The sequence below is a fragment of the Ilyonectria robusta genome (assembly GCF_021365365.1).
Source record: "Ilyonectria robusta strain PMI_751 chromosome Unknown BGZ61scaffold_131, whole genome shotgun sequence".
Classification (NCBI taxonomy): Eukaryota; Fungi; Ascomycota; class Sordariomycetes; order Hypocreales; family Nectriaceae; genus Ilyonectria; species Ilyonectria robusta.
In genome coordinates, this window is record NW_025764565.1 from 4,528 (window position 1) to 26,752 (window position 22,225).

The window sequence follows — 22,225 nt, forward strand, 5'->3', positions numbered from 1 at the left end:
GATTAGGACCTAGGTTGACCGGTATAAGATCTTGTTGCCTCTTAGATATATATCGATAAGCTTGGAAGTATTGGCTTTCCTCAGCCCAAATAGTGCCCGTTCCTGGATCTCTAAGGCTGCAGCTATAATCTCTAACTACTCCACCTATAGACACCGAGCAATTATAGTTCGTTCGGCCTTAGGCTTGGCTAGCGTAGCAGGGCTATATCTATTTGTAGGGTTAGTTAAGTATACCTATGCTCGGGCTGGACGGGTTGGGTAGCTTATAGTAATTTATAAACTTGGTAGGCGAGATCGGCCTTCTTAAGCTAGTTTATCATAATCAGACCCCATAGGTCTTCAATTATAGAGCTGTCGATCTTATGCAGCACTATAATATTCCAATTCTACATAACTACTGGCAGGCCGAGGCGCGCGGCCAGGGTCCTATCTAATATATATATATTCTAGAATAGAAGAGACCTAACATCCTTATAGCCGGACTTCTTAGCCTTACAGAGCAGAGAGCAATAGTAGCCGAGGATCTAACATAATTTTGCCGCGTTCGAGTTGTAGTGCCAAGTAAGAGACAGCTTCAATAGATTAATAGCATAGCAAGTCTACAGAACTCGTCAGCATCTACCGGAGGCATAAATAGTATCTGGGTGTAGAGAGGGGCCTATAGCGATAAGCAGTGCGCTGATGCTCGCTTACCTTACGGGGATCATAAGCAGCAGCATCAACAGGGCCGTCTCGAGGTTGGCCTAGCAGATGTAACGGTACTCTTCCATCTCTACCTTAACAGCCGGGGCCTCAGCCAGATAGATCTAATCTGGAGGGAAGTAGTATAGTAAGCCATTCAGTATAATAAAGAAGGCGTGGGAGAATGAGTCTATGCGGAAATATACCCTGCAGCAGAGCTCCAGGAGCTTGTCTAAATCCACGAAGGCGCAGGCAACGGAAAACATTCCCAGGGGAGTAGCTACGCAGACACAGTCAGAAGTCGGGCTCGCAGTAGAATAATTATAGGCTGCGGTAAGTTGCTAACGTACTCTTTTGTATCTGCAGCAAGAACACCACTATCTTCATTGGCGGTATGGGAAGGCCCTACAGTCCTCCTGGCGGCATGGGCACCTGGAGTTTCAGTTTGAAGTCACAGGTTGAATAGAAGTTATTCTGAGTCGAGACCATCTGGCGAAGCAAGGACAGCGCCGACTGCATGTCTGGGGGAAGGTCGTTTAGTAATGTATGGCGGCGGATAGCATTCTCAAGAAAATTGCAGGCGAAGGCAGCCTGTGCAGTAAGGGTCTAGTCGACCCCGACGACGGAATCTGACTCGTCCTTGTCCTCGTCCTCAACCTCCGTCTGCGCCGCCTGAGGGTGTATACTGCGCAAGCTTCTCGAGGCCGTTGAGGGGGCCGCACTGCGCTGGCTCACCCGGTTCGAACCGATAATGGTGCCACCAGCCGCGATGGCCCATAGTGCATCCTCGATGCCGTCCAGCCTCTCCTCAATGAGATCTATCTTCCTCTCGCTGGGTGGACGTGTGTTAGCTGTGCCATGCTTGAATGGCTGGCCTCGTGGTAAACGTACTATTGGTGAGAGATGAGAACCCACTGTCTCGGCTCCTTGGACTTATGTGTCCCACCGATGGAGCTACAGGTCATCATCGCCACGCGGCAGTTTGCGCATGGCGTCGTCTTGTCACAGCGAATCTGTCATGGCGACGGCCGTCCGCGTTAATTCTGCGTAGGAATGGGAGACACAAACGCGAGCATGGTGGACAAGGTCGTGGAGCCAGAGCCTCAGACTCTCTGCCACCAGCTCAGGGGCTGATGACGTCTCATACCTTGCGAGCACGGCATCGGTCACACTAAGGGGAAGAATCAATCAACACTGCGCTCTGAGAGGAAGCCATTCACACACCCTCGGGCTGGCAAAGAACCATTGGGGGCGTTGCTTACCACTCTCCGAAAGTTCGGGTCTTCGGGGCCCGCGGACGTGACGTCCTGGTCCATAATCCTTCAGACAGGCAATTGCGGGATCTCTATTCAAGACGGGATAGTGCTTGCTTCTGACTGGGTCGACGATGTGGGTGGTGTCTCCAGGCTCTCAGTAGAAACCATTGGGGTGGGTTCGCGGAGGCGCTCGTCGTGGTCTCTGGCGGCTCGGCGTTCTACTCTGGACTGGTGTCGAGATTGAACTAGTTCTCCAATTAATCTTCACGAGCTGTGACGTGGACACGCAGTGGAGGAGGTCTCGAGCGCCTTTTGATTTAACAACGGCAGCCGGAGCCTGTGGTATCACGGCACCAGGTTGTCGTAGAGATCACCTCGCCCCACAGTGACGTATGTATGGGTTCTCATGCACCCGCTTACTCTCCAGGAGGGAAGTTCGATGCCACGGAGATGGAGGACGACATGACCGAGATGAGAGGGGCGGAGTGCGAAGATGCTAGGGGCGTCAGGGGCCGTCGGTCAAGATGTAAGCCGGAACGTATGAGATTCCGTCTGTGCGATCAAGCAGCCCTACATGACACGAGGCAGTGCACGGTGACAGTTTGATAAACTGTAAGCCACGTCTAGAGACAGTTTCTATTCTTTGGGATGCTAAAAACATTCGGCAGCTCAAACGAAGTGGGTCCGTGGCAAAGGGGTGAATTTTTCTACAGGCAAGGAGATGTCAAGAATGATTTCGGGACACCAATTCGAGCCCCGAGACCGAAGGACGAAGTATCCCTCGGTGTTCGGCGTATTTCATTTCATGACCCAAAAAACTGGGGCCGGTTCCCTCAGGGTGTAGAGTTGAGCTAATAAAAAAGCTTTATAGTGTAACATTTCGAAGCGGAACAGCAATTTTCAGTGGAAGTTACAGGCCGTAGCCTCCCGGGCTCATAACTGTCGCATTGCCAGCTACGCCAAAAGGAAATGCGCACTCCGCTAGAACGGAGTGCAAATACTATTGATATACTGGTTCTGACAATGCATCAGAGGATCACACATACTCTGACATTCCAGAATAATACATCACAGCGCTGCAATAAAATGCTCTCTCACTGGCAAATATTAATGCGATAAAAGTTGTCTAGGTACCACTCAATTTGGAATTCTCATACCATAAGCATGGATACATCGCGACAGATATTGTACTGCTTCTTCGCATTAATTTAAGGATCGATGTTGGTGAGCCCCAAACCCTTTTTGTAGGTTTGGGATGCCGAAAACTGATAGCACGGATCATTGGGCGCATGGTGAAATGCACTCGTGCCAACGTTATAACAAGAACTCAATTGACGTTGCCTGAACTTTCGTCAATAGAAGAACACAACCGGCGACTACACTGCAACCACCCGAGAATTTCGTCGGTGGTGGCGCTTCAGATGTTAACAAATCACCGAGGGCTGATGAGGCTGTATTAGTCTGTCCGGGATTATTGCGTACATAGTACACCGTAATTGGCGAGCGGTGCTCGGTGTTCGGTGCTCGGTCCCTGCGGGACAGTTCATACCGGGACCATCAGACTCAGGCCTTGGTTGATTATGCCCTCCAGAAGAGTTAGTTTAATCTGGGTTTAGCGGAAACTCAGATCTGGGGATTTAGCTAGGATGCGAAGAATTGGCTTAAGGTGTTACAGACACTCAGATGCCGAGCGGTGCCGAGCATGAAACTAAGGCTTGCAAATCCGGGAGATCCGCCGCCACTGCGTGTTACGCCCATGAAAGAGGCGTCGTAGCATCTTCCCAAATGACATCCTTGTGATATATCTTAACTACCTACCGTTAGGGACTTTGGAATCTAATTCTGACCTACCCATTATCAACGCGTGCAGTACACGGCGAGAAGCATGGCACTTCCACATTTACTCTTGGGCCTTGTTGGGGTCATTACTATCCGGTTTCTTCTTACTTTTTTTATTCGGCATCGATTTTCCTCGCTCTGGAATGTGCCTGGCCCATTTCTAGCACGATATACGGATTGGTGGTATTTTTGGCGCCTCCGTCAAGGACAGTTCGAGGAAGACAATCTCACACTGCATAAGCAACATGGTGAGCTGTTCTTTTCAAAAATGTAAGCCAGTAGGAATCATGCACTTTAACACTGTTGATTGAAGGCCCTGTTGTACGATACGGATCGCGACGTTATAGCATCAATGATCCGGCATCTTCTAAGATTATATATGGGCTCGGAAAAACTTTCCCAAAGTCGTCCTGGTATAGCACCTGGGTTGGCCCAGGTGAAATCAGCCTCTTCTCAGACCAGGACGTAAATCGCCACTCGCATCACCGCAGGCTTTTCCAAAATACATACTCATTGACCGCTGTCAGTTCCTACGAACAATATGTCAATGACTGTGCGGATATTTTCTGCCAACGTCTATCCGAATTATCTCAACCTGGACTACCTATAAATATGGGCCATTGGTTCCAGTGCTATGCCTTTGATGTAATCGGCCTCATTACATATGGCAAACGACTAGGGTTTCTGGATCATGGCAAGGATATTGGCGGTGTCATTCATGCTCTCGAGGACTTTGTATCATACGCAGCGCCAATGGGTATCTTCTCAAGCTTGCATCGGCTGATATTTCCTCTGAGGAACTATCTTACTGGTTCAAGAGGTAGTGGCCGTGCATATGTTATCTCATTTACCGAAGACAGAGTCACGGAACACGCAGCGAAGCTAAAAGCCATAGGATCAAAGTCGGATGCTACGGCTACAGTGCCATTCCTTACCAAGTTTCTTAAAAGGTCCCAGGAGAGCCCAAGAACCTTTACATCCACACACGTAACTATGGGTTGTACAGCAAACATGGTCGCCGGCTCGGACACGACAGCCATTACGCTATCGGCGATTCTTTACCATCTCCTCAGGAATCCCAAGTGCCTTCGGACATTGCAACAAGAGATTGACCAATTCTATGAAGAGGGGAAATTATCAGGCAAGCCAACATTTCAAGAGAGCCAAAAGATGCCTTATCTGCAAGCAGTTATCAAAGAAGCCCTAAGAATCCATCCCGCTACTGGGTTACCGTTAGAACGCGTTGTCCCGAAAGGTGGCGCTATAATCTCGGGTTATTTCTTCCCCGAAGATGTACGTACCCGCACATGAAAGAAAGTATCATTTGAAAATCATTAACTGACATTCATATTGAATCGACAGACAGTTGTCGGTATTAATGCATGGGTTCAACATAGAAATCAATCCATCTATGGACCCGACGCGGACATTTTCAAGCCAGAAAGGTGGTTGACTCAGGATGATCAACTCTCAGTAATGAACCGCCACTGGATCCCGGTATGTTCTACACTGTGTAAAACATCTGCCAACGAAAGGCTCTAATCGAGTGACTCTATAGTTTGGCCTTGGTTCTCGTACCTGCTTGGGAAGACACATCTCGATGTTGGAAATGTCGAAGCTAATTCCGCGCATCATTCGAGACTTCAATTTTGAGTTGGGGGCGGAGTTGGAACCAATAGGGGCTAGATGGAACACATTCAACTACTGGTTTGTGAAGCCGAAGAATTTTTATGTCAAAGTCACGCCTAGAAACTAGGTGATGTGATTCATAACCCAAATGTTTGAATTCTCGTTCGCTCCTCGCGATAGTCACCTTAATTTCGAGGTCAGTTCAGCCAGTGTTGCTAATATATAAACAATGCGTATATTGGCGATTTGGACCTCCACACCTCGTCGTCCACCTTGTGCAAGGCGTGTTGCTATAAATAATGCACGCATGGCAATGGTACGGTATCGGAAATATTCATCGGCCTGATCAGTGGTACTTGGTCTGGTGCGATTCAATCGAGCATCGGTTTACTTGGCTTGGGTCTGTCTACCGGAATTTATTCACCAGGCCTAGTATTAATCCGATACTTTTGCGGCTTCTTGGTTGGCACATGCCCAGCTGATCTTTAGATCCGAGCGAGGATTGTTAGCGGATCCATTCACGACTCGTGGCAAGGTTAATCCGTTATCAGGTCAGCCATATGGAAAGACAGACGCCGTTTTCGTTAACTACCCCACGTTTGCGACGACATTTCTCGAACATGCCAGATAGCAGAATATCTAGTCGTAGAATGTCTGAGACGTACCATGCCCCACCCCACTTTCGGTAACCAAAAAAATCACCTTCCCACCCAAAATCTATTTTTTATATTGACTAGATTTCTATCAAATTTTGAGTCTATAAATATAAAATATATATTATTCTGTAGAGAATTAAAGTATTTATTCTTTTCGAGGCTTTTTTATAAGCCTCCCAGACCTGGTGGTTATTTGAGGGGGTTTAGGTGCGGCTGTAACCTCAATCTCCAAAGCTGTCTCTGTATCTGAGACTACCTCCTCCTCTAATTCAGAATCTACTAAAATAGATGCTCCTTAATCTCTAACTTCGGGAATAGCTTTATCTTATATAAGAGCCTTGCTAAGTATTATAAACTATCTATTTAGATTAGAAATAGCTTTTCTTTTCTTTTCTCTCTTTAAATAAGCTACTTCTTCCTCTAGATTAGTAATTCTACTGGTATATACTATAATAGCCTATTCTTAGGCTTTAAAACCTCTGGCTATTATACTATATTATTTTTAACTTCTAGAAGTTTTATTTCTTCTAAGATTATAAATTTAGCAGCTAGTTTTTAGTATATTATCTAAGCTTAAATAGAAGATAGGTTTGGGAGTTATTTCTATTCTATTTCTTTAAATCTCTAGATATTATAATATCTTAGCTTATAAAATTAGCTAATTTCTAGTAACTTTAAAACTGGATAATATATTCTTTAATATTATTATAATCTTATATACTTTAATATAAGCCTATATAAAATTAATCTTATTAATAGATATAGAATTAGTTAGAGAAGCTAGTTTTTTAAGCTTCTTTTAATATATTATTTTTAAAATATTAAAAATACTATTATCTAATAGCTAAAAACTATAAGAATAATAAATAAAAAGATAATAAGAATAGATATTATTTAAAAAGTATATTATAATCTATTTATTTTATTTTAAATTAATAATAATTTACAGGTATATAAATTAAAAAATATACTATTATATAATTTTTATATCTATTTAGAATAATAAGCCTGGTATTAGACTTATTAGCAGACTGGGTTTAAGATAAATAAACTCTTTTAAGCTACTTAATAGTAATATAATTATCTATCTATCTTTTAGGGGAAGTTATATAATTTTAATTAGTAAATTTCTAGAATTTCTTTAAAAATTACTACTATTAAAGTTTCTTATTCTTAAATACAATACTAGATATTAACAAATAGCTATTTGTAGTAATAGCCTTAATAAATAAAATCCAGTTATAGAATTAGAGATTTTTTAATAAAGCCTTTTATTTTAAATTTAAATTTCTAATTACTAAATTATCTAAATTTAGAAAATAAGCCTAATTAGCTAAATCTATAAGTAAAAAATTAGATACTTACTAAAATTAATTATAATATCACTCTTATTAATATTTACTATATTTTCTAGCTTAATCTACTTATACTTCTCTTTTTTAATATTAAAATACTAGTATACTACTTTAAAAGTAAATAAATTAAATTTATTAGCCTTCTAGTATCTTCCAGATTTAGTCTTAAGAAGCTTTAGATAATATTTAATAAATTTAGCTATCTAGTTATATTCTAATTTCTACTTTTTATTTTATTATTTTAAGAGAGCTATAATATAAATACACATCTAACTATAGGAAGAAGTATAATCCAGGGACTTTTAGTAGAGAATCTAAAAAGCTAAATTAGCCTTTTAATTTCTAGATAAATATTAGTTAGGTTAAATCTAATTATCTAAGACTATCTAGCTATAGAATCTATTAAAAATAAACTGCTAAGATATACTATATTTCTAGATAGTATAGTTTTATAATAAGCTATTTTCTATAATATTAAGTATAGTATTAGCTATTTTATCCTCTATATAAACACTCCAAGACTATTATAAAGTTATTTTAGGTAAATTATAGAGGACTGGTAAGAGGAGGAATTATTAGAAAGTAAAAGGAGATTAGAATACTAAATTATAAATTTTAAAGTATAGGGTAACTACAGACTACCAGCCCTATATAACTAGCTAACCTTTAAAAATAAACCCTAGCTACTTTTTTATATATTAAAGGTAATAACTTATAAATAGGTTCAAGAATGACTGAAATTTATATAAGTGAACTTAGTGAGTTTTATATGGGAAGGCGATTTTTTTGGTTACTGAAAGGGGGGGGGGGTACTGAAAGGGGGTTGGGGCATGGTACGTATAAGATAAGAAATGGATGCAACTGGCATGAACCTCAAAGCTTCGGAAGCTAGACCTTAAGAGGAAGCAGAGGAACTGGAGTTGGTATCGAACTGCGGAGAAGGTTCTGCTCTTGTACTTGCTTGTCCTTTTTTTCTCACATCACAGTCCCCTGTTTCCCGAATCAGTGACGTAGGGTAGGTAAGGAGATAGGGGTCAACAAGATGATCAGGGGAGTTTTGGACAGATACACTGGATTCCTTCAAGGACTTTTCGGCATTGTTGAAGAGTACTGTTGCTTCTTTGTAATGACTGCAAACTACAATGAATTTGAGGCCGAGTCTCGTTCAGTTAGATCTTCGCTGCGTGTGTGATGCCCAAACCTCGGCCACTCGTTGTCTAACTGAGAAAACGAAGTCGGATGACTGCATAAGAAATGATGACTGCATGAGAAACCCGATTGGCCAACTCTAGCTTACCACGGAGCACATGTCTAGCCGTAGTCCCAATTCGTGACCACTTTCCGAGCCAAGGTCGCATTTGTACTAGTGAAATCAGGAGCCTTGAAGGTAGAGACTAAGACTAGACATACACCCACTGCAGGTTATATAGAGTGCATGTCGAGTGCTCAAAGTCCGAAGAAGATTCAGTGTTATTGAAAGTTCACAACTAGTCATAATATTTCCGCCTACCATACCTTCACATATATTTAACTTCCATAAAATTAATCTTCGTCTGACCGTGAACGACGCTGCAACGACGAACCTCAATATACAACTATCTCTATATCAATCAACATCAACATTGCTCTTCTAATACCAAACTAACTCTGTCCGCTGAGCTCGGGACATTAGACAACTTGACTGTTAGTCAGGAACGCAAGTTGCAAATTTCCTGGGTCTATCTACTCTGACTCACGGTACGGAGAGCTTTGTCTATGGAAGACTAGAAAAAAGCGACGAGTTTCGGCAGAGTCTTAATGATAAGTTACCGGAGAGTTTTAGGTATACTCTATAGATGTCACGTGCCTCCAGCTGCGAGCCGCCGGCGCCGCACTGGAGAGGGTATTTATAGCAGGCTTAGGCCTTAGGATAGGAGGCCAGAGATTAATCTTACACCTACATGACCCCTACTCGTGACTCTCCAGCTATTGACCTGCGTCCCTCACTCTTCTCAACAAGCACCTCACACAATGGCGATATTTAAGACGGCTTCAGCTGCGAAGACCACTTGTATAACTTTCGTTGAAGTGGACGAGATGATGACTTCTGGAGCGTGCAGCCAGACCGCGTTACTGCGGTAGGTGCTTGGACCGTGCTTCTCCTCCATCGTCGTAGTTGAGTGTGGCTGGTAAATGGGTGAGTTGCCTCAGGGCAAGGCTGATGATTGAGGGATGCATACAGCTTTTATCGGAGTTGCGACAGGGAGCAAGTATAACCCTGCGGCTAATTGTGCGCTGTTATTGGTCTTCGGGGGCTCTGGCTGCCACATTTGTCATAGGCTAGGATTACACCAAATTTGCCGTGGTGGCCAATCGGCGTTGTCAGTTATGTGATTAATAGATTGTTATCTCCGGTGTTCTCGTCCTTTTCTTCTCTTGCCGTCTGCTTCATACGTTTGCTGGGCGGTTGATAGATTTCATCTTCAGACCGCAATCAACGAAGTCATTACCGACTTTTCTCTACATCCTCCATATTGGCTTGATCGCCTTCGCCCCATCTCTCAGAGAATATACCTGCAGCGTGCTGATGGAGCCTGGTCGGCCATTGCGAAAACGCCGACGACCAGCGCTTGCGCCGAAACATCAAATGCGACCGGAATAATCCATGCCGTCAGTGTAGGTATACTGTCCAAGTCTATGTCCTGCATCTACGGCTCAGCGACACCAAATTCCAGATATTTACCAGAACTTAAGTGGAGATTCCTCGGCCCCTCACGGACGTGCCAGCAAGAGGATCACGAATGTCGGGGGTCCTGGCAATAATCAGCGCAGATTGTAGCAGATACGTAATACAGTAAAGTCAGTTCGATATATTAATTACATAAAAACTCTTCTTTAAAGTGGCCTTTAGTTAAGTACCTTATCAAGCATTCGGTGAATTCTTCCATCTTATTAATCCCTTGGTGGCTGTACTATACAGATCTAAGCAATTTCACTACTGAGTGGCCTAAGAATGGCCTAAGAAGTCCGCTCGGCGAATTGAAGCAGTCGGTGAATTCAATATCCCGTAGCCACACCGCCTAAGAACCAGGGATCATTACAGCCCGGTACTCTCATAACTCCGTTCCAGGCGCCGCCAGTTCGGGCCTTCAGGAAGCCTAATAGTTTCACCTGAGGCATAATCCGATTGGGGGTCCTCGGCCGGCTAGGGACCGTTTAAGGCGTGCCCAAGCCCCAAACTATTTGTAAACTGTCTTCACCGAGATCGCGCATTATGGGCTGTTATCGGCTTGCCGCCTGAATCGACTGTCCCGTTCCGTCTACGCAGCTCTAGCCAAGATGGATATGCAGAAGTTGAAAGTCTATCTTGAGTTCTACTCCATGTTCGCCAAGTTCATGGCGAAGCAACCAATCCAACGGCTTAGCTCTGTCATCCATCGGCATACCTATCACCCATCGACGAACTCTCGAAACGTCGTAGTCGTGGGAGGGTCATTTGCAGGATCGCATGTCGCGCAGCGCTTAGCCCATACGCTGCCTTCGGGTTATCGGGTGGTCCTCGTCGAGAAGAACTCTCATCTGCACTATGCTTTTGCTTTTCCTCGAAATGCCGTCTTTTCCGGTCGCGAACATCGAGCCCTGATTCCCTACGACAACCTGGCTGCCGGTGCACCAGACGGCATCTTCCAAATCATCCAGGACAAGGCGCTCAGCATTACCGAATCGCACATCAAGCTGGCTGGCGGAAGTCAGCTCAAGTACGACTATCTGGTTCTTGCTACAGGGGCGGCCCAGCCGCCTCCAACGCGACTTCAGTCCACATCCCGGGATAAGGCCATTGCAGAGCTCCAGGGCTTCCAGCAGCGGATCAGCCAGGCCGAGCGAGTCGCAGTTGTCGGTGGTGGCGCTGCCGGCATAGAACTAGTGACAGAGATCCGGGCTAGGTACCCGGATAAGAAGATATCACTGGTGCATTCTAGACATCAGCTGCTACCACGCTTTGGACCTAAGCTGCATTCTTTTGTCGTTGACGTCTTACGAGGGATGGACATAGATGTTATCCTCGGAGAACGCCCAGTCTTGCCAGCTCAGGCAGGAACAGTTATCGAGGAGACCCAAGTAACTCTCTCGACCGGAGAGACAAAGGTTTGGGATCTAGTAGTACGTTTAACTGCCTACATGGCAAGGTGTATCCGTTCCCTATTATTACACTACTAACCATCTGTGTCGCATCAGATTCCATGCACTGGTCTACGCCCCCATTCCGATATGCTCATTACATATACGCCGAAAAGCATAGCTTTCAACGGCGAAATTATTGTCAAGTCAACTCTCCAGGTGGACCATTTACCCTCTTCCAAGGGGAACATCTTCGCTCTCGGCGACGTCGCCCAGACTGGCGGCCCGAAACAAGGCCGTGCTGGCATGGTACAGGGGGAGGTAGTTTTGAACAACATCCTCCGCCTGATCAAGAACCAACAAGGCTTGGAGAACTATGAGCCCTTGCCATTTGAAGGGGCTTTACAACTTACTATGGGAGAGGTATGTACGACGTCTATATTTCGCGGCCAGTTTGCTCACACACGACAACTAGCATAACCATATCATGTACCTGCAAACTGGCAACTACGAGTTGCTGGAGGTAATGAAGGAGAAGGCTGACGAGGATGTCGGCGCAGCCGAAATGTGGGAACGGTTTCATGCCGAGCTTCCGTAGGTCGAGCAAATGAGTCAAGAGATTTCAAGTTTATCAGAAGCTGTGTTTTATACAATAGTGTCTAGGGGCTGGCTAGTAGTTCTCCTTGCTCGTTTGGGGCACCAGAGCTGTATCACTAATTTGAGCGATACGGAGTATCGGGTCGAGAACCTTTAAAGTTCAATGGGGCTGAAACAAGATAGAGAAGACAAAAAAGCTTCAATCGGCGAAAGACGAGATAGTTCAAGTACAAGGGTTAAATCAGGAAGCGAACTGCAGATCCCACAGCGAAAGCTATAGCTATAAGGCTGTGTTGGTGTCATCCACGATGGCCAAAGGAGAATGATAGCCACCCCAAGACAAGAACGTCTCACCGGGAACAGCGTCAGTCTCGGTAGTGGCAGAGCTTGGAAGTGTAAAAAGCCCAAATCCTTGGGCCATCTCGCCGCCCAGATCGTCGTGCAGTCCAGACGCAACCACCGGGTTCAAGCGAACTACCTGGACTCGGGTTCGGGAACGGGATCTTGGCTAGGCCCAGTTCAATGATGGAGCGTTATGGAAACTAGATTGGTCAGCCGCATCTACGCAAGACTCGGCTTTTTCTTGACTAGGATGAGAAGACCGGTAGGTGGGCCGAGCGCATGAATCTGATAACTGATTCAGCAGGCAAAATTGATGAAAAGACCGAAAAGGCCGTCAGGTTTGCTCTAATCTTTTCCCTTTGACTGCGTCATTGCGCTTCCGTTTGGCCGCGGAAATGGAGACTGGGGATATGGTTATCATCCGGTGATTTAGCTCGGAGCCGAGGCCACAGGTGGAAAAGTAGATCGGCACTGCTGGCTCGCCTCAGGCTAACGCAGCGACGGCTCACGTACATGGACGAGAATGGAAGTCGTTCCCGTCGAGAGTTGGGCTGTGTATTGGGTTGTATGCGTGCATTTCCTGTCCCTCTGCAGAGCTGGTAGGATTAGAAGGACGATGGTTCATTCACATGTTTGTCCCGCAGAAACTGGTTGCGCTTTTTCGCAACGTTGCGGGTGACTCTCTTGGATCACTTAGCATTCTTTAAGGTTGTGCCTGATACGGAAACATGCCACGACGACGTCGAGCTCTTTGCAAAAGGGGGCGGCTACATCGTTAAGACGCATAAAAGGATTAAAATTAGGCTGGTCACACAAGGCAGTCTGCATAGGGGGAGTGGCCTTGTTCGGAACCATACGAATTATCTGTGCAGGACAAGTGCCTAAAGTAGGTACTAATCATGCCCTAATCCGAGTTGGCAAGGTATAGCGATACATATTCCTCCAGGGTTTCTTGGGGGATGCGAGCTTCTCGATGCCGGAACAGTCGGACCCTCCGCACCGGCCGACACTAGTCATCTGGATTCGGCGACCTCGGGTGTCATACGTCCGAGGGCCGATATTAGAGAGTATGAACGCGGTCATGGATCGGTGCTATGTGGAAACGGCGCCGACCTTGACAGCTCAGCGCCGACCTTGACAGCTCAGCGCCTTTTGCTGCGGATCCGATAGCTTTCACAGCCCCGAGGCCGAGCGGAGCGGGGTCTTTGACCCTCCTTTACCTCTCGGGCGAAGAAGGTCAATGAAGGCTGCGTCGAAATAATTTTCTTTAAAAGGCCAACGTTATGCCACAGTCTACACTCGCACGACAATCCTCTCCATCAATGAATGACCTTGACTACGACGACAAAAAGAAGACGATGCCAGAGCTAGACCAGTCAACGCCTCCTGCTACTGGCAACAAGAGCACGACTGCCAATTCCTTGAAAGTAGCTCCTGAGGGAGCTCCGTCCGTCGCTTTTGGCGATATTGGTCGAGATGTTGAGCGCCAAGATGGTGGCGTAGAAAAGGAGCGAGCCACCGCTGACGGGCCACCTGAAGGAGGCTTCGAAGCCTGGACAGTTGTGTTGGGGGCGTGGTGTTGTTCATTCTGTTGTTACGGATGGATCAATAGTAAGTGGCTTACCTGGTCTAGGGCCACCTATTTTAATCACCGGCTGACCGTTCTGTCCGCAAATAAAGGTATTGGGATATTTCAGGCCCACTATGAAACCCATCAGTTGAAGAACTATTCCTCAAGCACCATATCTTGGATCACATCCCTGGAAATCTTCTTCATGCTGTTCATGGTCTGTACTTTTCTGTGCCTGCTCCAGCACTAGCGAATTGAAGATGTACTAAGTCTGATTACCTCCCTAGGGACCCATCGTGGGGAAGCTCTATGACAGTTATGGACCTCGATATGTCTTGCTCGGTGGATCCTTATTACATGTCTTCGGCTTGATGATGGCATCAATCTCGCATAAATATTACCAATTCCTTCTGTCACAGGGAGTGGTCAGTGCCATAGGGGCATCTGCTGTCTTTACACCCTGTAAGTCTTGCTCTCAATATCTGTCGATGAGTGTGACGTTCACGGAAACAAGGACCTGACGGCTGACTTATATTGCGATTTCAAGCCCTCAGTGCTGTTGCTACATGGTTTCACCTCAAACGTGGTCATGCCTTCGGGATAACAATGAGCGGTTCGAGTACAGGCGGAATCATCTTTCCTATCATGATCAACCACCTAATTCCTAAGGTCGGGTTTGGATGGTCTATGAGAATCGCCGCCTTCATGATCCTCGGACTGCTCATCATTGCCAACCTGACGGTCAAAACGCGTACTTCACCTCATCCGCAGCCACCCATCACCCTTAAGGAGTTCATCGCACCCCTCAGGGAAAAAACCTTCGTCCTCACAGCTGCGGGCAACTTCCTATTTACATTTGGCTTATTTATTCCCATTAACTACATCATTACACAGGCCATTTCTGGGGGCATGTCGACGAACTTGGCTAACTACTTAGTTCCCATACTGAACGCGGCGAGGTATGTCTTTCTCCCAAAGTGGGATGTTCATATCTACGGTGGACCCAAAAAACTTGAAAGTATGCTTACGCCCTTATTTTCTAGCTTGTTTGGACGAATCATCCCTGGTATCCTCTCGGACAAATTGGGACGATTCAACATCTTCATCGTAGTTTCATTTCTTACCGCAATTCTCATCCTGGCCCTATGGATTCCAGCATCCAGCAATGCTGCCATTATCACCTTTGCTGCGCTCTTCGGATTCTCCTCCGGCGCCTTCATCTCTTTGGGCCCCGTGCTTATCGCTCAGATCTCCCCCATTCATAAGATCGGCATGCGACAGGGTCTGCTTTTCGGCATGATGTCTGTTGGCGCTCTGACCACGAGTCCCATCGGTGGAGCCATTGTATCTTCAGACAATGGTAGCTATTGGGGCGTAAAGGTTTTCGCCGGAGTCATGTGCGCCGTTGGATCTGTCTTAGCGCTCCTAGCACGATTCTCGGCCGCTGGCTTCAACCCCAGGACGAAGTTTTAGGTTGGTATCTGTCAGGGTACACACCTATACGATTATGGAAGAAGGTGCGCGTCCTTTATACTGGATTCGGGTTTCCCCGGAATTTTCTCTCCTTTGTCTCGGAATTTTCTCTATGTTTCATTTGTCTCTCCTCAAACTTGGCTTCGAGTAGGATTTCGCATACTGTTGGCATATAGATTAGGTGGGCTTATCGATCGGACTTGATATTAGAAGGGATCGGTGCTAGAATCGCGGTCGCGACAAATGTACACAGTGTACATAGTATAGTAATGCATAGAATGGTTGGCAGATTAGTTAGCTAAAAAGATCTAATAGGGGCCTGTGCCACCCTGACTGCTTCCCAGGACCAGTAAGTTGAAATCCCTCGCATTTATGAGAGGAGTGCGGCGCTATCCATGTTCAACATCTAAATCCGAAGACTTTCGAGACTTCAAACGTGATACTGCTTTCTCTCCGGATACTATTCCTCAACCATCGATCAACGTTTAGAAAAAAAAAAGAGCAATCCATCGCTGACGTGGCCGACGTGCTTCTGAGGTCGTCAGGACGAAATGCACCCTGGGACAGACAAGTTAGAACTGCTGATCGAATAGCGGCAAGGCGGATGCAAAAATTTGGTATATGGGATGACTCCTGCCGTTGCTAAAAGAACGAAACGATATTGATTTGGTGAGTTTCTAGTTACGGAAAACGGCCTTTTGTCACTAGAGTACACTAGAGCCGAATATGTATGTTGAAAATGAGAGATTCTCTCTGATCTAGTTACCCCTCAAGACCTACGAGCTATATCAAAACCCTGCACCCATGTTGCTCCATTCCTGGAAACCCGCGGGGTTGGTCATGTCCCAGTTCCAAGTTTCGCTTAGTTTAATATCGGCAGGATCGCCGAATTCGCCAGCCGAATATGCCATCCCAAATCCCTGTGCGAGAGCCGCGTTGTACGTCTCCCGTGTGAGTAAGGCTTTCCTTCTCAGTAGCTGAAGAATTGTCCATTTCGATTCTGGCTCAGTGGTAAGTTGGCTATGTTCCGCGAGTTGGAAGGAGCAGTCAAGTGCGTTCCATGCCCGCTCCACGTTCGGCCCGTCGGGCTTTACGCAAAGGTACCAGAGTAAGTACGTAAGAAGATGATACTGAGTGTAGGTCCCCAAATACCAGTGGAAGCCTCTCAATAGCTCATCTCTTTGCAGGTTTAGATTCATCTCCAGTAACCGGCAGGCTGATATCAGAGTGTCTTCGTTCGCATCGGATGCGGTTTTCGGTGAACCGTGATGCCATGATGACTGCTGTTGTAAGACAAACTCCAGCTTCGCTAGGATTAGGGGTATTAGTAGTGATGACGCTCGCTGTATTGGGATATTGTCATCACAGTATCTGAGGTATTTATGTTCGAGACGGGTTCTGCAATCATTTAGGACTTGAGCCCTAGATGACTCACTTCGTACGCCATCAGAAGACGCTGCTGGCCTTTGGGTGACCTTCTGAATCATCGAGCAAACCTCGATCTTAATAAGGGTGAAGGTCATTTCGGTCCACTTCGGCTTCGGCGCCGGCAGGTCTTGCATGTCGGGAGACAGCTCATTGTCATCGATGTTGAGCGGCAAACACGTGTCAGAAGATTGATCGGCATTGCAGACAGAAATCCCAAGGTCTTCTGGTGCACGTGAATCTCCAGCACACAAGTACCACCAAACACGCCTTCGCATTTCTGATTCAAAAGGAGAAAGACGAAGGTTGCTTCCATCTCTGTGCAAGCCAATTGATTGAGCAAGTCGAATAGACAGACCATTGAGTGCCCAGCCTGCTCGCCCGGTATTGAAAGCGCGGAGACATGTCTGTTGACCGAGAATCAGTGTGTCTCCATCCCAAAACAGGTTGACCTACTCACAATGTATATTGTTATGGCTTGCAATGATGTCAAGCTTGGTGAGTCAAATATGTTGGCGGTCGCCAAAGAATGCTCTAGTCCTTGCTTAAATTTGGTCAGACTCGTGCTTCTGTCTTGCCCAAGTAAATTAGACGCATCGGCAGCCGATAGACTAGTTGCTGCGGCGAAGTATATTGCGAACAGGAGCGCATGCAGATCAGCATCCGCGTTGGCTGGGTTGTTTATCGCCGTATAAATGGTCGCTTGGGCGGTTGGAATATGAAGGATTTTGATAATAGGATCAACGTTATTGAGAAAGGTTCGCCATAGCTGCAAAGCATGCCACCTTCCTGGATAGCAGCCTTGCACGTCAGTCGCGGATGGATTGAAGTGATGAAATATGCCTCCGATATCAGACGACCATGGATTCCCGGCCCTGGTGCTATTGACACTGGAACTCCTCATGACCGCCTGGAGCTCTCGTTCCTGGCCAGTCGATGAATCAGCCTCGACTTTCCATGTCCATGTATAACAGAGTGGCACGTACCTTGTCTAGAATTCGCGACAGGATAACTTCATTGATGTAGCGACTTGTATCGCCATCCTGCACCAGCAGCTCCTCAGGAGACGATTCCGCCCTCGGACCCTCACCCGTTGCCCCATCGCTGTGCGGAGCGGTGATTTCTGCGGCAGGTTTGCGGTCCAAGTCTGGTGTTGTTGGCCCATTCTCTGTGATAGCACAAATTGTCCGCTCGAGGCGTGCGAGACGTGCGGAAATCTCACCAATCGTCGTCCTCTGTGGGCGGTGACGAACCTGCTCAATCCCAGGATAGCAACACAAGACATTGTTGCGCGCACAATTCGAACACGGCGATCTCTTGTCACAGCGGATCTTGCGGTGGTGGCATGTCAGGCAAGACCGCACAGTGGTCCGGTACTGCGTCGACAGAGCAAGGGAGGCTTCCGGAGACGTCAAGGCCCGGCTCTGCTGAGTCGCAGAGCTTTTGGATGCATCTTCATCTTCCATCCTTGCACATTCTCAGAGAGATCGTCCCAGTGTGCAGTGTGGAGGCTATGGCAGGCATGAAAAAGAACCCCAACTAGAAACCATGTCCCGATTTGATGGCATACCGTCATGCTCTCCCATCATATTTAACCCTACCGAGAGAACTAGGGTCTAGCTGTCTGGCACATATTCGGCATGTAGCTCCGACTGCATTAATTTCGGCGCTCGGCGATAATAAAGTTTGTGCCGATTTGTCCTCAACCGAGCCTACTATCGCAAACGCCGGGCTATCTCCACACGCCGTCTCTCGCCGTCTTCCGTGGTATTTAGGAAGTAAGGTCATTCGTTGTTGGCCCTTGTGACAACCGGGCTTGGGATTCCACCCATAGAAGTAGTACGCTAGAGAAGGCAGATACGTCACGTCGTCTATGAAGTAGTATCTTTGTAGAACCATCACAAAGGCCAATCGGCTGTCATGCCATCACCCAGACACCCTTTCGGTCCCGTACAGCCGGCGTCCTGTCCCCCAACACGCCATGATAAGATTCAATGCAACCTAGAATGGTAGGATCAAGGGTCCCATAGGTATTACCAACACCTTCTGGCCTTGATTCATGGTGAGTCTCTCAGTTGGTCGAGGGGTTCAAGAGGGGACTGTAGGTGCCCATGTATCAGTTGCCCCGAAGCAGCCCGTGCTGACGAATCCTCACGCGATCATCTTACTACTCATTTCTTCTTTCCTTTTTCTCCTTCGTCAGCACCAAGACCGACCAGGAAATCCCGCTGCTGATCCTTCAGGCTCCCTTGTTTGGTTCTCATGGCGCCGTGTAAGTCGGTCGGCGAATTGCCATGACTCGGTAAATTGAAAATATTAGCCAATAGGAGCCTATATCTCTTCGCTCTTTTCAATTCCCGGGTCCGAACGTCTAGCTCCGTTGGTGCAGCAGCATATGAGTCAGTCTTGTCGCCTTGATCGCGTATTTCATTCTTGCCTTACCTTTTCTGGAGACTTTTTGGTCCTCAATTTCCCCGCCGTTGATTTTGTTATTCAAAGCCCATTGATGCCCTCCGCAGCACTTGTTGCTGTTGCGTTACCCAATGGCCGCCTTATCCTCCTTGGCTCTCCCTCACCTAGACCCCATGTCCGACTCATCGCCCGAGGCACCGTTGGAGAGGCTGAAGAAGAAACGGCGGAGGCTTGCCCTTACCTGCGAGCAGTGTAGGAGGCGCAAGATTCGGTGTGATGGGAATGCACCTTGCAATAACTGCACAAAGCTCAAGATGGCCACTGTGACAGGCGGTCAGGGACGCTTGAGCTAGCTGGTCGCGAGCGGGGATGTCTCTAGGGTGGTCCGGATCAGGATAAAAGGGAGGAAAGGAACCTGTGCTGGAAGACAGGACAAGATCGGTTTTCAGTTCTTTAGAAATTCAAGCTGGACGTCAGAGAGGCCGGCAGGCCTCTGGACAGCTTGAGAGTCTGCTTTTTCTTTGCCTTTAATTTTGAGAGATTTATTTGAGTCTATCTTTGCTGTTGCTACGATCCTTGTCCAACCTCTATCTTCAACCTCCTCTGGATATCGGGCTGCCGCAGGCCCAATTGATGCCTTGCCAGCGAACTTTCCTGCAACCGACCTGATATTCGATCTTATGAGATGCTTTCCTACTGGAAGATATAAGCCTCAGATTGATCCGATCTTATATGTATAATCTGGTGTAGCTTTGGGCTGACTGGCTAAGATGCTTATGCGATGACTCTCTATGTAAATTTCCCTAGAGTAAGTTAATAAATTAGGTGTTATTTTTATCTCTTTTTGCTATTAAAGTAGTTTAAATTAAAATAAAAAAAATAAAAGAAACTTATATTAAAAGATAAAATAAGATTAGTTTTTAGTTTTTTAGAAATTTAAGTTAGATATTAAAGAGATTAATAGGCTTTTAAATAGCTTAGAAGTTTACTTTTTTTTATTTTTTATTTTAAGAGATTTATTTAAGTTTATTTTTACTATTATTATAATTTTTATCTAACTTTTATTTTTTAACTTTCTTTAGATATTAAGCTGTTATAAGTCTAATTAATATCTTATTAGTAAACTTTTTTATAATTAATTTAATATTTAATTTTATAAGATATTTTTCTATTAAAAGATATATATTTTAAATTAATTTAACTTTATATATATAATTTAATATAGCTTTAAATTAACTAGCTAAGATATCTATATAATAACTTTTTATATAAATTTCCTAGTATAAGTTAATAAGTTAGGTGTTATTTTTGTTTTTTTTACTGTTAAATTATCTATTAAGATATTTAGAATTAAGAGTATTACTAACTGTTTTTTTAAAACTGCTAAAAACTTAATTATAATATTTATAGTAGATATTAAACCTAGTATTAGAGTAGCTACTTTTACCTTTAATAATAATATTTAAGTAGATATAATAGCAGTTAGTTATTATTCTAAAAAAGCTTAAATTTATATTTAATATAACTTTAAAATACTTACTATAATTAGCTATTAAATTAGAGCTAGCTATTTAAAAAGTAACTACTATTAAATTATCTATACAATTATTCTTTTAGCTATCTATAGAATTTATATTTTTATTACTTATAATCTCTTTTTATAGGTTATTACTATTTTTATCTTTATAAAACTCAGCTTTATCTCTACTTCTTAAATATAATAACTTATAGATAATTTACTAGAGATATATTATATCTAGAGATACTTAGTATAAAGCCTAAAGTTATAGGAATTTTATAGGTAATTAGCAGTATTTAAAAATAATAAAGCTACTTTTATAATATTTTAAAAAAAGCTTTAAGTAGTATCTTAATTATAAGTAAATAGGGAAATATTATATTACCTTAATAAACTTAAGAAAGTAAATTAAAAAAGAGATAATAGCTTATTTAAACTGAAATAAAATAAAAACTAATTATATTAAAGCTTAAGTAATTTAGAAAATAAAAAATAATTAATTAATTACTAGTAAAAGAGGTATAAATAAGCTTTAGAAAATAGTATAATAAGATATTAATAAATAAAAAGCCTTATATTTAGCTATAAAATAGAAAGAAAGTTATATTATAATTTAATTATAGTATTTTTAAAGTTTATTAAAGATATTTAATTTTAACTTTTTAACTTTATAAAAAAAATATAATATATATAATAAGTAAGTATTATAGATAAATAAGTATTATACTTTTTTCTTAAATACCTAACTTTCTACTTTATTATATAAATCTTAACTACTAAGTATATTATAACTAAATATTAAAGTAAAAAGTTTTCTTACTTTTTAAGCTTTTTAAAATAACTTAAAATTAAGTTTTTAATATATTATAATTATCTATAAGATTAATAAGTATAAATTGTATTACTAATAGTAGAATATTTAATTTTAATATAATATAATCCCTAATTTATAAAGACTATTTAATCTAGAAGAATAAATTATTATTTAATTTATTCTTAATTTAAATTTATAAGAATTTCCCCTATAATTATATAATATTAAAAAAATAGCTAACTAATTACTTACTAACTATAATATATTACTTATTAATAAGTACTAAACTTCTAATTTTATTAGATAATATTAAAAGTTTAAGATATATTTTTTTATAAATATAACTATTAGAAAGCTAAATATAAAAATCTAATTATTATTTATAACTAATTTAAACTTATAAAGAATATAATTATAAAGTATAATATTAATCTTATTAATATTTATAACTTTAATAAAACTAGCTTTATAATAAATCTTATTATAAGTAAAATAATTATTATAAATATAAAAAAATATAAAAACTTAAAATTAATATAGTATTATAGCCTAAGTTAAA

The 22,225-nt window shown here is 43.6% G+C and overlaps 6 protein-coding genes across 6 annotated transcripts; 4 read left to right on the plus strand and 2 right to left on the minus strand.

Moving 5' to 3' along the window:
* Positions 1-1,287: 1,287 nt before the first annotated feature.
* On the minus strand, positions 1,288-1,997 carry BGZ61DRAFT_524782 (uncharacterized protein; the record flags this gene model as incomplete). The annotated part of the gene is made up of 4 exons (XM_046252671.1): positions 1,288-1,513; positions 1,573-1,635; positions 1,829-1,852; positions 1,906-1,997. 4 exons carry the CDS (start codon positions 1,995-1,997, stop codon positions 1,288-1,290), a joined length of 405 nt encoding a protein of 134 aa, XP_046093070.1.
* Positions 1,998-3,822: 1,825 nt separating this feature from the next.
* BGZ61DRAFT_376490 (cytochrome P450) lies at positions 3,823-5,532 on the plus strand (the record flags this gene model as incomplete). The annotated part of the gene is given in 5 exon segments (XM_046242508.1): positions 3,823-4,024; positions 4,090-5,069; positions 5,139-5,289; positions 5,312-5,322; positions 5,335-5,532. The coding sequence occupies 5 exon segments, from the start codon at positions 3,823-3,825 to the stop codon at positions 5,530-5,532; spliced, it is 1,542 nt and encodes a 513-aa protein (XP_046093071.1).
* A 5,202-nt stretch (positions 5,533-10,734) lies between these two features.
* On the plus strand, positions 10,735-12,112 carry BGZ61DRAFT_376494 (uncharacterized protein; the record flags this gene model as incomplete). Its single annotated transcript, XM_046242509.1, has 3 exons — positions 10,735-11,556; positions 11,632-11,937; positions 11,990-12,112. 3 exons carry the CDS (start codon positions 10,735-10,737, stop codon positions 12,110-12,112), a joined length of 1,251 nt encoding a protein of 416 aa, XP_046093072.1.
* A 1,699-nt stretch (positions 12,113-13,811) lies between these two features.
* Positions 13,812-15,496, plus strand: BGZ61DRAFT_376502 (putative MFS transporter; the record flags this gene model as incomplete). The annotated part of the gene is made up of 5 exons (XM_046242510.1): positions 13,812-14,064; positions 14,134-14,240; positions 14,311-14,485; positions 14,571-14,982; positions 15,067-15,496. 5 exons carry the CDS (start codon positions 13,812-13,814, stop codon positions 15,494-15,496), a joined length of 1,377 nt encoding a protein of 458 aa, XP_046093073.1.
* A 788-nt stretch (positions 15,497-16,284) lies between these two features.
* On the minus strand, positions 16,285-18,387 carry BGZ61DRAFT_436467 (fungal-specific transcription factor domain-containing protein; the record flags this gene model as incomplete). Its single annotated transcript, XM_046244021.1, has 3 exons — positions 16,285-17,328; positions 17,382-17,846; positions 17,908-18,387. The coding sequence occupies 3 exons, from the start codon at positions 18,385-18,387 to the stop codon at positions 16,285-16,287; spliced, it is 1,989 nt and encodes a 662-aa protein (XP_046093074.1).
* A 978-nt stretch (positions 18,388-19,365) lies between these two features.
* Positions 19,366-19,934, plus strand: BGZ61DRAFT_469783 (uncharacterized protein). Its single transcript, XM_046247997.1, has one exon. The coding sequence runs from the start codon at positions 19,465-19,467 to the stop codon at positions 19,684-19,686; it is 222 nt and encodes a 73-aa protein (XP_046093075.1). The 5' UTR covers positions 19,366-19,464; the 3' UTR covers positions 19,687-19,934.
* The last annotated feature ends 2,291 nt before the right edge of the window (positions 19,935-22,225 follow it).

Coding starts and splice junctions, on each gene's coding strand:
- BGZ61DRAFT_469783 (XM_046247997.1), top strand. CDS start 19,465: ATGGCCGCCTTATCCTCCTTGGCTCTCCCTCACCTAGACCCCATGTCC.